This window comes from Equus asinus, chromosome 10, assembly GCF_041296235.1.
Source record: "Equus asinus isolate D_3611 breed Donkey chromosome 10, EquAss-T2T_v2, whole genome shotgun sequence".
Taxonomy (NCBI): Eukaryota; Metazoa; Chordata; class Mammalia; order Perissodactyla; family Equidae; genus Equus; species Equus asinus.
In genome coordinates this window covers 72,177,799-72,191,621 of record NC_091799.1, presented here as the reverse complement: position 1 = coordinate 72,191,621, position 13,823 = coordinate 72,177,799, and the positions used below count along the sequence as shown (strand labels likewise).

The 13,823-nt window shown below is 39.0% G+C and overlaps 1 protein-coding gene across 1 annotated transcript in view; it reads right to left on the bottom strand.

Annotated features, from left to right (window-relative positions):
- Nucleotides 1-13,823, bottom strand: part of EMB (embigin) — a 44,492-nt gene that overhangs the window by 17,589 nt on the left and 13,080 nt on the right. Inside the window, exons 2-3 of the mRNA XM_044778153.2 lie at nucleotides 11,223-11,312; nucleotides 131-317 (exon numbers count right to left, since the gene is read on the bottom strand). Of these exons, the coding sequence (XP_044634088.2) occupies nucleotides 131-317; nucleotides 11,223-11,312 (277 nt within the window). The remainder of the gene's footprint in view (nucleotides 1-130; nucleotides 318-11,222; nucleotides 11,313-13,823) is intronic.

The window sequence follows — 13,823 nt, the reverse complement described above, 5'->3', positions numbered from 1 at the left end:
AATAATTCTGTAAATATGCAAATTAGACTATTAGCATAGCATTCAAGTGACAGTAAAGGAAAGAATGTGCAGTCAGCAAAAGTATTTAGAATTTAACGTAGCCATGCAGGTTAAAATTTTGTGTACTCACGTGTATAGGGTGTACATGATGCTTCCTGTTATATTGATCATATAATTACTCTCAAGTAGCTCATCATCTTTTTTCCAAGTGACATTTACTAAATTCAAATCCCCAGATGTTGTGAATTGGCATATGAGTTCTACGTTAGAAGGTCTTTGTAAAGTGATATTTTTTTCCACTGGCACATCAGAATGTTCTATTAGCCACAAAAAGAAGACAAAAAAAGATATGAAAGTTACAGTTAGGAGAAACCCAATAAACAAAACAGTTCAAATCATCAACAATACTGCTTCTATCGACAGTTTCTTAATGTAACATTTCTTTGAAGAATGATTCCTCTGTTGGAGTAGATTTGGTTCCCTTTATTATTCTCTTTCATAGGCACAGCTGAAGAAAAGTTGTGTTACAACATTAACAGAATGACAAAAGCCTAAGGCTATGATCTTAATCTCCTTAAAATCTCTAACTGACAAGGATGTAGGGAAAAGAGTATTGTATTAAAGGAGAGCCATATGTTCTGATAGTGTAGAAACAATACAGTTAAAACAAACAAAAATTAGTGGAGAGAGAACAGAATGACTGTTTTAAATGCTTTCAGTAAGTATGTTATTGGCAGCTATCACAAGAATGTATTATGTATAATGTGGGTTCGTGTGACACACTAATTCTAAAATTCCCAGTCTTCTTATTCCTTAAAAACTCGCAGGGATTGGATAAAGATAGAAATATAAGACAGAAGAATTTAAATAAACATTCCAGAGTCTTGAATTTTCACTGAATTTGAAATACCAGTACAAAGCCATGAGGTGATATTTCTATATATAAATGCATAGATATAGATATAGATATCCCCCACTTATGGAGGATACATACAGCCAACTTTGTTTATTTTGAACAGTGGTCAATAAAGGGAAAATATCAAACAAGTACACTGCTCCTCCTACACTAAATGTGCCACTGGTAACTAAATAATAGAGGAGGAAAACTTTCTCTTTATAGAATTCCAGCTAATAAATGGAGAAATCATAGAAATATAAAACAATGACTTGCAACCCCTAGTGAATCATGGATCTAGACATTGTGCATCCACTGCCGCAATCACCTCAAAAGCAGAAGTGTGTGTCTCTTAAGGAACGCCCCACTACCTAGGAAGTAATCTTGTCAAAAAAAAAAACGTAAAGGGGGAGGGGGGTAAAACTGACTAAGTCTCTAGATCCAATTACCACTTTTACAGGAAACACAGAAGAGGGCAATACATGTTAAACTATGCCCCACGAAAGTAATCCACAAAATCCAGATTGTGAGAAAACTCTGCAAGACGAATGATCTGATTTTTTCAACAGATAAATTAGAAAAGAGAGAGAGAGAAACTTAAAAATAAGATACTTAAAAAACACGCCTCTTAAAAAAAAAGTAAAACTAAACTATAATATTTAGGGATGCACAGCTGGGTAACAAGGTAATCTTAAGGAGCAAGGAAGTGACTATATAAACATCAGAAAAGTGGTGGCTACTCTTAAGGGGGAGGAAAGGGTTGTATTGGGAGAGGGCACTGCCTTATGTAAATACATTTCTCAATTTCATGCCCAACAGTATCATATCACTAAAAGTAGAATGCAGAGCCAAACTGCAGAAAGAAAAACAAATGGAACTTAAAATAGCAGAACATCACGTTTAGTTACATTTAAAACTTTACAAAAATGCTTCCTTAAGCAATGACCAGGTGCAAAGTTTGCAAACAGTCAAGTACAGCTACTGTGAAGTGCTTTGTGAGCACACGCTTGAAATAACTGCTTGTTTAATTCCAAAATTGCTGAATTGAATTTTATGCTCCAAAAGAAAGGAAAAAAAGAAAATCTTAGTTATAGAGAGACCTTAACAAGATACACTTATATAGTGAAAAAATGGAATCAGTAAAACTGAAGGGATTTACACATTTCAGCATACGTGCTGAGCATCTACTACATGCCAGAAATTACACTAGGTACTAGTAACAGGAGAAAATATTTCAAGATTTACTATATTTAGTCCTGAGCTGCTGTTTTCTGTAAATTTTCTTCACTTCACCTTTGCTCTGGTGTACCCTTAAAACTTAGTCTTGTCTCCATGTCAAAGAAATTTACTTCATTAGTCAATTTCATGAAGGAGTTCTCGACACACAGTCCCTATTTTCACCTACATACTCATTTCAACACAGCGTACTCTGGTATCTTACTTACCACATTACAGAAAGTGCTTTCTCTTTGGTTAAAAATGGCCTAACTGTTTAACCTGACGAGCTCTTTTCAGAGCTCATGTTTTATTTGATGTCTCCAAAATATCAGATATTGCCAAAGACTACTTACTCCTTGAAATTCCCTTTACTTTGCTTCTGTTTCATGATCCTAACATTTTGGTAGCCACACCAACTCTTCCAACTGCCCATAAATGTTGGTGTCCTGTGAGACTTTGCTCTCCAGCCTCTTCATTTTTCAATTTGACACTCCCATGTTCGATTCCACTATTATCTCTAATACCCTTTATTTGCAAAACTCTTGGCTCCAATCAAGACTTCCTTCTTGATCCCTAGGTCCATAGCTCTAAGTTTCTACTGGGCATCCAAACCTAGCTATCCCATTGGTACTTCAAATTCAATATATCCAAAGGAATGCACTAACTTTCTCCTCCCCTGACCCATAACACTGACTGACATGCAGTAGAATTTAGTTGATTCCAGCTCTGAGATGCCAATCAAATCTGCTCAGTTGGCTCCAACCCTCCCTACTATAGGCCTTTGACGTGTTCAGGATGTGCTACCGCCAAAATAGAGAAGCTTGCCCTATTGAATATTTGAAGCTGAAGGAGTTTGAGAAAACAGAAGTAGAAAGGTCACTCTGACCTTCCCCCTGCTGTTCTCCCCTGAAACAGGTCATAAAACCCTCAGGTGGGAGGTGCCTTCCCTAACCCTGGAGGAAAGGAGCATCCTTATCCCCGAAGACAAAGGGACAAGGAGAAGAATCCTAACAAATTCACCTTGCTAAGTTTCCCCCAGTTAATTACACTTATCTCATACTCTCTGACCTATCAAACATTCCCAAGACTGTCCACTCTTCACCAAACTTAGCAAACAATACTCGGGTTTAACTATTTCTTCAGGCCTTAATTTCCTTATGGAGGATCCTGTGTCACATAAAACTTACATTAAATAATTTTGTTTACTTTTTCCTATTAATCTGTCTTTGTGAGTTTAATTTTCAGACCCAGTCAGGGACTCTAAGAGGATCAAGGAAAATTTTTTCCCCCCTTATACCTTCAGTATCTTTCACCAGGACCAGAGAAATGACCTCCTAACTTCTCTTAGCCGCAGTTTCTCTTCCTCCACGTATTTTCCATAACTACACCAAAGTTGTCCTTCTAAAGCAAAACAGATTATTTAATTGCTCTGATTAGATACCTTCCATTTGCCAAAAAAGTATCTTTTTTTTAAATTGTGGCAAGAACATTTAACATGAGCTCTACCATCTTAGATTTTTAAGTGTACAATACAGTATTATCGCTAAGGACAATGCTGTACAGTAGGTCTCTAGAACTTATACATCTTGCCTAACTGAAACTTAGTACCTTTGATTAATACCTCTCCACTTCCCCCTACCTCAGCCCCTGGCAACCACCATTCTACTCTTTGCTTCTATGAGTTTGACTATTTTAGACACTTCATATCACAATAGCCAAGACATAGAAATAATCTAAATGTCCATTGATGGTGAACAGGCCCCAAAAATGTGGTATATACACATAATGGAATATCACCCAACCTTAAAAAAAGAAGGAAATACAGCAACATGCAACAGCATGGATGAACCCCAAGGACACCATTACAAGTGAAATAAGCCAGCCATTGAAGGACAAACACGGCATGACTCCACCCATATGGAGGGGTCTGCACTTCTGTAGTCTCTGCTCATAGCAGTTACAGTCTTTGTTGGCAATGCATAGATCCTGGGAAGGCTGAACTGGTTTGGTTTATCCCCTTACTGGTGTGTGAAAGGAAATCTTAACTTACAGAGAAGGAAGGGGCCTCAGAAGGTCAAAATGTCTAGGGTATGTGGTATACAGACCATCCACCGAAGTCTCCACAAAACTCTTCCGCATCCTGTAAAACTCTCTTCAGACATTGCTCCAGACATTGGAGATTTCTGTGAGCCTTTTGCTCAGGTCTGAGCTGAGTGGTGCTCATCAGTAGCCCAAGTCTACACTGGCAGGCCAGCCTGCTTGGAAGGAGGACACCCAGGCCTCACCGCAGGTTGTGGAATTTCAGGAGGTTCTGGAGGCTGGAGCACCCAGAAAAAGTCTATTCTGACTCTTGCATTATTTCTTTGGCACCTTGTGGGGCTGATGACAAACCATCTTTATTGGAGGAGCACTGGCAAGGAGGTATAGCAGGATTATCACTCCTAGTGAGACAGGCATCTTGGTGGGCTAGGTGAGGCCCTAGCTGAGACAAGTGTGCACATACAGGAAGCCACAACCACCTGAAGTCTGCCACACACCTTATAACCTAGAGCAAGTCAACAGCCCGTCCATGCCTGCTGCAAACCACTCGGTTCGCAGAGGGACCACAAACTGAGCACGCAGTTCCAAAGTCAATCAGCCAGCTGATCACATCCCGAGATCCAGTCCCCAGCTACTGCGCCCACGTCCCTTTGAAGTCCCCTAAAAAATCCCCTTCAACCCAGCTCGAGGCTGCTCTCTCTGCTTTCCGAGACAGCCCAGGCTCTCTGCAGCCTGTCCTTTCCCTTACCTAAGTCTTGCTTAATTGCTCAAGAAAACTTAATAAAACTGTTTTGTACTTTATTCTGTGGCTCTCACTTGAATTCTTTCCTGAAAAGGCCCTTTCTTGGGCCCGGGACCCCAGGTGGGGTACCCAGCCTGAAAACACTAGCAGGAGGCGTTACAGACATATTGATATTCCAGAAGGTGATGCTAGGGTACCATGCTCTTTTCAGGGATGTGGCTTATCGGAGCCTCCTAACACAGCAGGACGTTAGACTATGAACTATCACCCCCATTCCACAAGGGAGCAGCCCAACTTCCGGGGTTTCTTGCTCAAGGTTACTCACAGAGCAAAACAAAGTATTTGTATGTTGGACACCTCAGCTTCCTCATTTGTAAAATGGGACAACACATATCATGAGACTGTAGAAAGGATTAAATGGGCTATAATAAGGAAAGTTTTAGTAATATATTAATGTCTGAATAACTGCCCACTTACTTCTTCTCACCATTTAACTCATTGGGGAATATAACAAAAGCTATTATGTATCTTGTAAAAATTATATACTGATTATATGAGATAAGCCCCATTATTATCATTCCTACTTCATAGATGAGCAAGCTGACGCAAAGAGAGGTTGACTATCTTGCCCCAGATAATATATCAAGAAAATGACAGAGGTGAATCTCAAATTTAGGTGTGGCTGAGTCCATATTCTCATGACCAACAGTATATATCAACTCTCAAAGATATGAAATTTCATAACAATGGAATTTTCTTCATCACTTTCAAAATACTGAACCAAGATTACTTTTTGAGGAAGATTGGCCCAGAGCTAACATCTGTGCCCATCTTCCTCTATTTTACATGTGGGACGCCTGCCACAGCATGGCCTGATAAGTAGTGCACACATCTGCTCCCAGGATCCGTACCAGCATACTCTAGGCTGCCAAAGCAGAGCACACGAACTTAACCGCTACACCACCGGACCAGCCCCTGAACCAAGATTTTACATGAAAGAAAATATTTATAGAAGATGAAACAAATGTATAATGTAGTAACATAGCAATGTGATGACAGATGAATGGTGTGATGGACATATTTTAAACATTCACACTTTTAACTGAATGCTTCTATTAAAAGTGGAATGTAGCCTTTCTCTGCGGCAGGCCATTCTCCAAGCCCTAACTGCTATCTCACTGTTTCTTATAATACTTTGCAGGTGCTTCTGCAGCTTGCTTTCTTTCCTATCAGGAAATCACAAGCGACAAAAATATGTAAAAAGTTTTACGTCAAACTTTAAAATATTTGTGGTTAGCCAACAAACTAACATTTCCATTGAACTCAATGGACAATGTTTCAACTTCCTCAAAACCCCCCAACTGCAATGCATTCCTGCTATCTTAAAGTGTTGCAAAAACATCCACGACATCTGTTTCCAAGACTATACCCATTTGCTCCGTTGCTGAACTATACTTTAAAAAGACTATTCTTAAAATCATACAATAATTTATATCTGCCTAAAAACTGTCTCATTTTCATAGTTAAAATTTTTAAAGTATATGAACCTTTGAAGAATTTGGAGTCTTCAGAGAAATGACAGGAGTTAGTCCTTAATAGGTCCATCTAGGAATTATACTGCTTGAAATAAAAGTCTACTTTGTTATTTTATTTTTTTTAAAAAAGCCAATTAAAATTTCTTGCAGAGGACAATGTTTCCAAACATGTTTTAGAAGCAGAAACTCATATTAAAGAGAATTAAGTGCACTACCACATATAAACCTGGTAGAATGGGACAACCACGTCGGAAGCAGAGAGGGAACATGCAGCTCTCTTTCATCTTACCACAGAAGGCAATCGGGTCCCACGTTACATCCTAAAATAGAGACAGAGCATCCAGAGTCCTTACAGAAACGGAAGCCCCCTAACATGAGGCCAACACCCTGCATACAAGTGAAGCAATCAATCCTATTTGGAACATGCTGTTGCTCCATTTATGTGATGCTTCTTACCAGATGCGGTTGAATTGACTTTATAAAATAACTCCTCTGAATAAGAATAAATACATCATCTTAAACTTAACATTCAAAATTTGTAAAATAACACAAGAACATCGCTCCTTCGTTCTTGTAATTTTTAACCCCTCCCAAATTAAATCTCCTATTGAAATAAAATATCATGATCATCCTATTTTTTTCACTGACTCCGTCAACAAGTTATTTATATGCCATCTGATCAGTGCAATACTGATGGGTTACAGGCTAAAATACATGTGGTTCCCGAATCCCATAAGTTTAAAACATAAAATCACCAATGTACACAGAGAAGCCCGAAAGGATGTAGTCCCAACTTGAGCATAAAAGTATACAATAAAAGTATATGTGTGTGTATATATATATAAAAGTGTCTGTGTATATATATACCTACAGGAGCCCCAAAGACCTAGGAACTATGTGGCTGGTGTTATATAAGCACAGTTCATTCTCAAACTTTTGAAATTTTATGCAGGCATCCTCAAAAGAAAGGGAAATACTAAAAAATGTGGATGGCTTCTACACAAATGAAGCCAGGTTTACCAAACAAAATTCATCAAAGATTCAGCAATATTTTGGCAAAAGTGCTAAAATTAGCCAAGAAAAGATGCTGGCTGTATTTTATTAAACAAAGTTCCTGCTGGTCACTGTTTTCTTCCACTTTAATTAGTATCACATTTAATGGTTATTTCTCTACTTTCTTAACTAACTGACTTAAGATCATTTCAAAGAAAAATTTTAAAAGGTACATGGTTCCATTTGAATTTCAGAAAAGCGTATTTCTTCTTGTTTCCAACAATGTAATACTTAATTTGAGGTTAAAGTATTGAGTAATAATCTGACAAACACTTTCTTCCCTGGACGTCAACAGTCTTTACGCAAGATGCGATGACTGGCAGTCTGCCCTGAGAAACATCACAAATATCTGCATCTCAATGGAGTCATTCCAGGATCTTCTCGACAACAAAGTGCCTGATCAGCCAAATGTAAGGGACTCTCGCTTCTTTTCCTCAATCTCGTTGCCCAGGCATCTGCCCCTGGAATCCGAGTGATCCTAACCCAGACCTCTTGCCTGGCTGGCTCTAGGCAACATGACTACCTTTCCTGACCTTGATTGGTCTTCCAAATTTTCCTCCGTACCTTAACTGCATATCTGTTCCTCCAGCGACTGTTCTGCCAACGTCCCTGCATCACCAGGACCTTTCCAGGCCAGCGGCTCACATCTCACCACGGTAAACAACACGTGCCATTGGGGAGAGCTTATGCCAACATTACCAAGGTGGTCAAGAAAACTGCTAGCCAATGTTTTGATTTTAACCTTTTCAGTTAAACTATAACACACTGATTGAGATACCAAACACTATAATAAACAGAGGGAAAGAAAACAATAAAAGTAACAATAACAAAACCTTCTAATTGCTGTAACGGCAAACAATGAATTCCAAATACTGACAATGGGAAACTTGGTACACACGGTGATATAAAAATAGACCATTATCAAAAGATCAGTTTTAAAAACCTAGTGACAGCAGAAAGGAAAAAAACTTCTATTCTTGGTCAAATCAATTATGCTTTCACAAATACACTCATCTCAGCAAATGCAATTTCTATGACAAGTCTATTTAAGAATAAGGCAATTAGAATAGCTTTGTTTTCGAAGCTTTCTACATAGTTACTAAACTAATGTACATTTCCTTAAAATGGGTATGATTGTTTTAATAACACTGTTGAAAGAAATGGGTAATTGGGCATTAAGAAAGGCTGCATAGTATAATGACTAATAGCACGGCCCCTGGTACCAGACTGCCTGGGTTTAAAAAGGGGCTCCTTGGTCGATTCACTTAATGCCTGTGTGCCTTCTTTTCCTCATCTGCAAATTACAAATAGTAACAGGACCACTGCATACAGTTATGAGGATTAAATTAAGCTATATTTAGAAACATATACATGGTACATAGGCAACACTATGTATCTGCTAAGCAAATAATTAGTAACAGTTTAAAAACATAAAATAAGTAAACAACCACGCTTTCATGAATCAAAGGTCATGTTTTTCATTCTCCCATGTACAGGAGGACCCCGTGTTTCCCAGTCCCAAGCATGTTTGGGTAAATAAGAGTGCTAAGAGCTGGGCGAATGTTGCCATGCTGGTCCAAAATTTGCAACTAATGTATTACATTTGAAATCTGTTTACAGGAAACATTTTATCCCAACAAAGAGATCAGCTTCTAAAATGGCCAGACGAAAAGAGAAAACAATAAAAACAGTATAGAAATGTTATAAGCCCAATTCAAATAAACAATGATATGACACTAGGAAAACCTTCCATTAAGATTCCATTAGATTAAAAATCCTAGTGATATCAATAAGAAGAAAACCTGTGGTACCAAATAACCATCAATGCATTCAGATTTAAATTCTCTATTTCAGCAAAGGTAGTTTCTAAGACCAAACTTTGTGATGGGAAGGCAACCAGAACAACGGCCCACATGAAAATGCAAACGTCTCGGTCACAGCTCAGAACTCCAGTGTTTCAAAATTAATGTCAAATCTTTTCTTTTGTCAAATAACAACAAATCTAGACTTGAATAAGGAGAGACTTTATTCAAAAAGTCTATTGCCAGAAAGAAAATGTTCCAAACTTTGGATCTGTAAGCATCTCGAAATCAAACAGAAAAAGGCTTTTCTTTTACAGGGAGGGGTAAGCAGCTAGCAGGAACTTTCGGGAGGAAATGAGGCAAATCAGTGGTGGGTGGAAGCGGACCGCCCATGCCTGGGCTGCGGTCACACATTAGTGCTCGCTCAGACTCGGGGGAAGCTGAAGTTCAGGGGCCCGGGAGGAAGAGAAGCCTGACTTAAGTTTGGTCATGCCAAGGCGGAAGGCAAGAAGTGGACAATTGTGAACATCTGGTCTCTTCATAACAGTAGGAGTACAATCGTGAGCTGCTTAACGAATGGGACACATTCTGAGAAATGCATCATTAGGCGATTTTGTGGTGTGAACAGCATAGAGGGTACTTACACAAACCTAGGTGGTATAGACTACTACACACCTAGGCTATGTGGCCCTAATCTTATGGGACCACCATCATATATGCAGTCTGTCCTTAAGCAAAACATCTTTACGTGGCATATGACTGTGCTGGTTTTAATAGCAGTAGTAGAATAAAAGAGTGGTTAGGAGTTAAACCATCCAGACAGGTTAAGTAAGTAAGTAAGTAACCAGCCTGACAACAACCAAAATGTCCATTTCCTGCTCTTCATCTGCGCATGTTTTTCCCAGCCTCCAGCTACACCGGGGAAGTGAGGGATGTGTTGCTGCCAGCATCACCAGGCTGGTCAAAGGATCCGCAAACTTAGATCTTTTCACGTGAATCTCTCTTAAAGAAACATTTCTAACAGAAGAAACCAACAAGTAGAACATGCAAAAAGTAAAAGAACAAGAAACAATACAAGAGTGTCCCAATTACTTTTTATAAGTAAGAATAAACTCCAATTATTGGAATGGGGACAGCTGGGAACAAATAGGAGCTGCACAGTCATAAAAATGTTCTACCAAAAGCTCAGTGCCAGCATTCCATTGGTATCAGATGGCGGTGGGGGGTGGGGCAAGCACACCTTTTATTCATATTAAACAGAAACAGAGAAACAGTCTTAAGACGAGAGGACAGTTAAAGACTGGACACATAATTGGTTAAAACTTGTTACTGACTTAACAAACAAGTGTAAAATTTTTAAAATTCTAATTATACTTTTAATATTGTTACTAAAACAGATAACTACTCTTACTCATTTAAAGAACTCTGAGATTACTTTTGAAACACTGGAATCCAAGACTGTGAAAAAGGGAAAACAGAGCTGAGTTTTATTTCACAATTCTTTATTAGTTCTTTCATAGCATTGTCATTGACTCATTGATAGCATCTTTAATTTCTCTGCCTAAAGGTCTTCCAGTAAATACATGAAATCTCCTCCCAATGCAGAATGATTTGAATGGATGTACCAGCAAGAACTGATGAAAACAGAAGAGTCTCCGCGAATCAGAGTGAACCCTTCCCTCTTGCCAGCCTCCCTCTTCCAGAGGGCCTCTCTTAGCCCTCCCACGTGTGGACTAGCCGCCTCCTCCCTGCACACACAGCACACCACACTCATCTCATTAGACTCCCATTCTGTGTTATAATTGTCTAAGGTGCTGGTGTGTTTCTCCCACCAGACTGTGAGCAGGAGCTAGCACTTCATGAGGCAAAAAGCAGTGGCTTAATTAAAAATAAAAACTGATTTGGGCATTTTCTTATTTGAAACACAATACATTTACCAGTTAGTGATATGTTATGACTCTCCAAAGGAAGGTTAGAATATTTTGCCATCATTTCCACTCGGACAGGCAGACTTGTAACAGGTGAAGCTGTAAGAAAAAGAACATGTGGGTACACGTTATTATCAAGATTAAATGACTATCTAAAAGTTCGTTTGAAAGAGCTAAAATGCTATTGTATACTATTAATGAAAATAATGTTTTCAGGAAGCTCTGATTAACCAGGTCTTATATGCTCCATAGATATTCAGAAATATATTGGGCTATTAAATGAGACCAAATTTCCAATATTTTCTATGTTCTTTTTTTTTTACTGAAAAATCCCTAGTGATTTATGTCAAACAGCTTTAAAAAAAAAAAAACTTTCATTTTCTTATCCTACAGTTTGTAGTTTCTTTATAAAACATAAATGAACTTCAGACATTGAGGAATTAGATAAGAGAGCCAAAAAAACGAAAGACATGAAGAGGCAGAGAGAAGATAAGAGAACACGGAGGGACAGAGAGACCATAATAAAGGACACGGAAAAGGAACAAAATAGAGAAGATTGGGCACCAGAGGCCAGAGAAGAGAAAATGGCTGCACAATGTGAGTTTGCCCTGCTATTTGTTTTCCAGCTATGGCTACAGGCTGGTACGCCCTGTACCAAGCTGACTTTCTTTCGGTTTTCCTCTGTCACTTCTCTCGTCTTTGGAAAACTTTTATCAAAGAAACAAAATTTGCATTTCCACCTCTCCCACTCTCCTCAAAAACTTCTTTTCTTTTTTTACACTGGCTACTATTTCTTTGACTTCAAGGCACCAGACCTTATCTCCCACAAGAACTACCCCAACTCCATCAAAAAAGTCAGAGAGGGAAAAAGGTTTATTATTGTAAACTTGGCTGCATTCTTTAAACTTTTCATTCAATTTAAATGAAACCTGGGCCCTTTTTATTTCACTTTTTTAAATACTCTGCTCAGAAAGTTATTCCTAGTGCAAAACTAGATTTCCAGTTCTTTCCTTTTATTATATGTATGAAAAATGTTATCCAAGTCAGCGAGCACTTTCGTTGCTTCAGCTTACACACAGCTTTTACAATATTGCCTGATAAAAAAAATCTATATAGCAGAACCTAGCTCCCCAATAAGCTGTTCCAAAAGCTTGATCACTTCTAATGCAGCTTTGGAAGATGGAATGCATTTTTCCATAAAATAATCCTTTAACAAATACCTAAACCATACCACCCTCTGACAGTGATTACATAGGAAATTATGCCCTGAGTTTCTCTGGGCTATCAGAAACACAAAATATTCCCTCCACCCACATTTAATATGCATTGATTCATAGTCTCTTTCTCTCTCTCTGACTCTCAAATGCATGTGTGTGCACACACTCACACACACACACACAAACTGCCAGAAAGGCTCCTATCAACATTCTTTTCCTAATGAAAAAAATGTTTTTCCATTCTTGGGCATGGCTCACTTAGCGGTTGTCTTAAAGAGGAACTATCTCAGGAGGGTCAAGGCACACGCTATTCACTTCTGAATAAGAAGCCAGGAGGGTGCGGATGGGAAGGAATGAGCTGTTCTACTATATCATCTGTTCTGTGAAGCTTGCAAAACATGAGCTTTGATATCTTTGCTTCCTTGCTAAGGAGTTCTCCTTTCTTGGCCTAGCCTACTGCAGAGGAGAATGCAATCAAGAGTTCTCTCCACGCTCTTCATCCTTCAAACAAACCCGTAAACCTTTCGAGATGCTCTGATGTCTTTATTAGTATTAGTATTATTCACACTATCAGCAACAATGAGAGTGACATAAGCTGAAAAAATGCTGTCATTCTTATTCTTATTTCACTTAAATAAGTGAATATACAGAGCACCTGATACATGCTTGATGCTGATGGGGAGTATGAAGCTGAGTGAACTCCGTCCCTAGAGGCTACATGGATCACGATAATACAGGTTCAGGCCTGTCACAATTTGTGACAGAGAGTCATTAAAGTTTCAGAGTAGCACCCATTCATATATTGACTCTAACTAGACTGTGTATTTTATAAGTTGGCATGGGAGCCACAGAGTATGAAGCCTGAACCACATCTTAGAGGACTCTGGAGGTGGGACGGGGTGGAGACAATGCCGAGGACATGAGCTCTGAGGCTGGGGTTATTTCCCCACTACTCATCATCAGGACCTGGATGCACAGTCCACCTAGGACCTGCATTAGAACAAAAAGAGAAAGGGGGTCTAGGCTTGGCTTGGGCACAATCTAAGCTTATAGAAGTTAAAGGAACAGGAGGAAAAGGAAAAACCAAGCTTCAAGAGTAGGGAAGTTTAGGTGGTATCAGAATACACTAGCTTCCCATTGCCAGTCCATACATTAAAAATCTAATCAGACAGCCCATAAACCAGCCACCACCTGCACCCTAACTTCATATCCCCCTTAAAGCATTCGCCTTATTAGTTTCCAGATTCCACTGAAGATGCCCCACATGCAAAAGAACACGTGTAACTGTTGGGGTTCTTCCCTTGGGAAAAGTCCCTTTAAGAGGCAATGTGCCCAAACGCCTTGAGTGGGAAGGCAGGGAGGCTACAGAAGGTGTTAGAATAGTCAAAGTGAG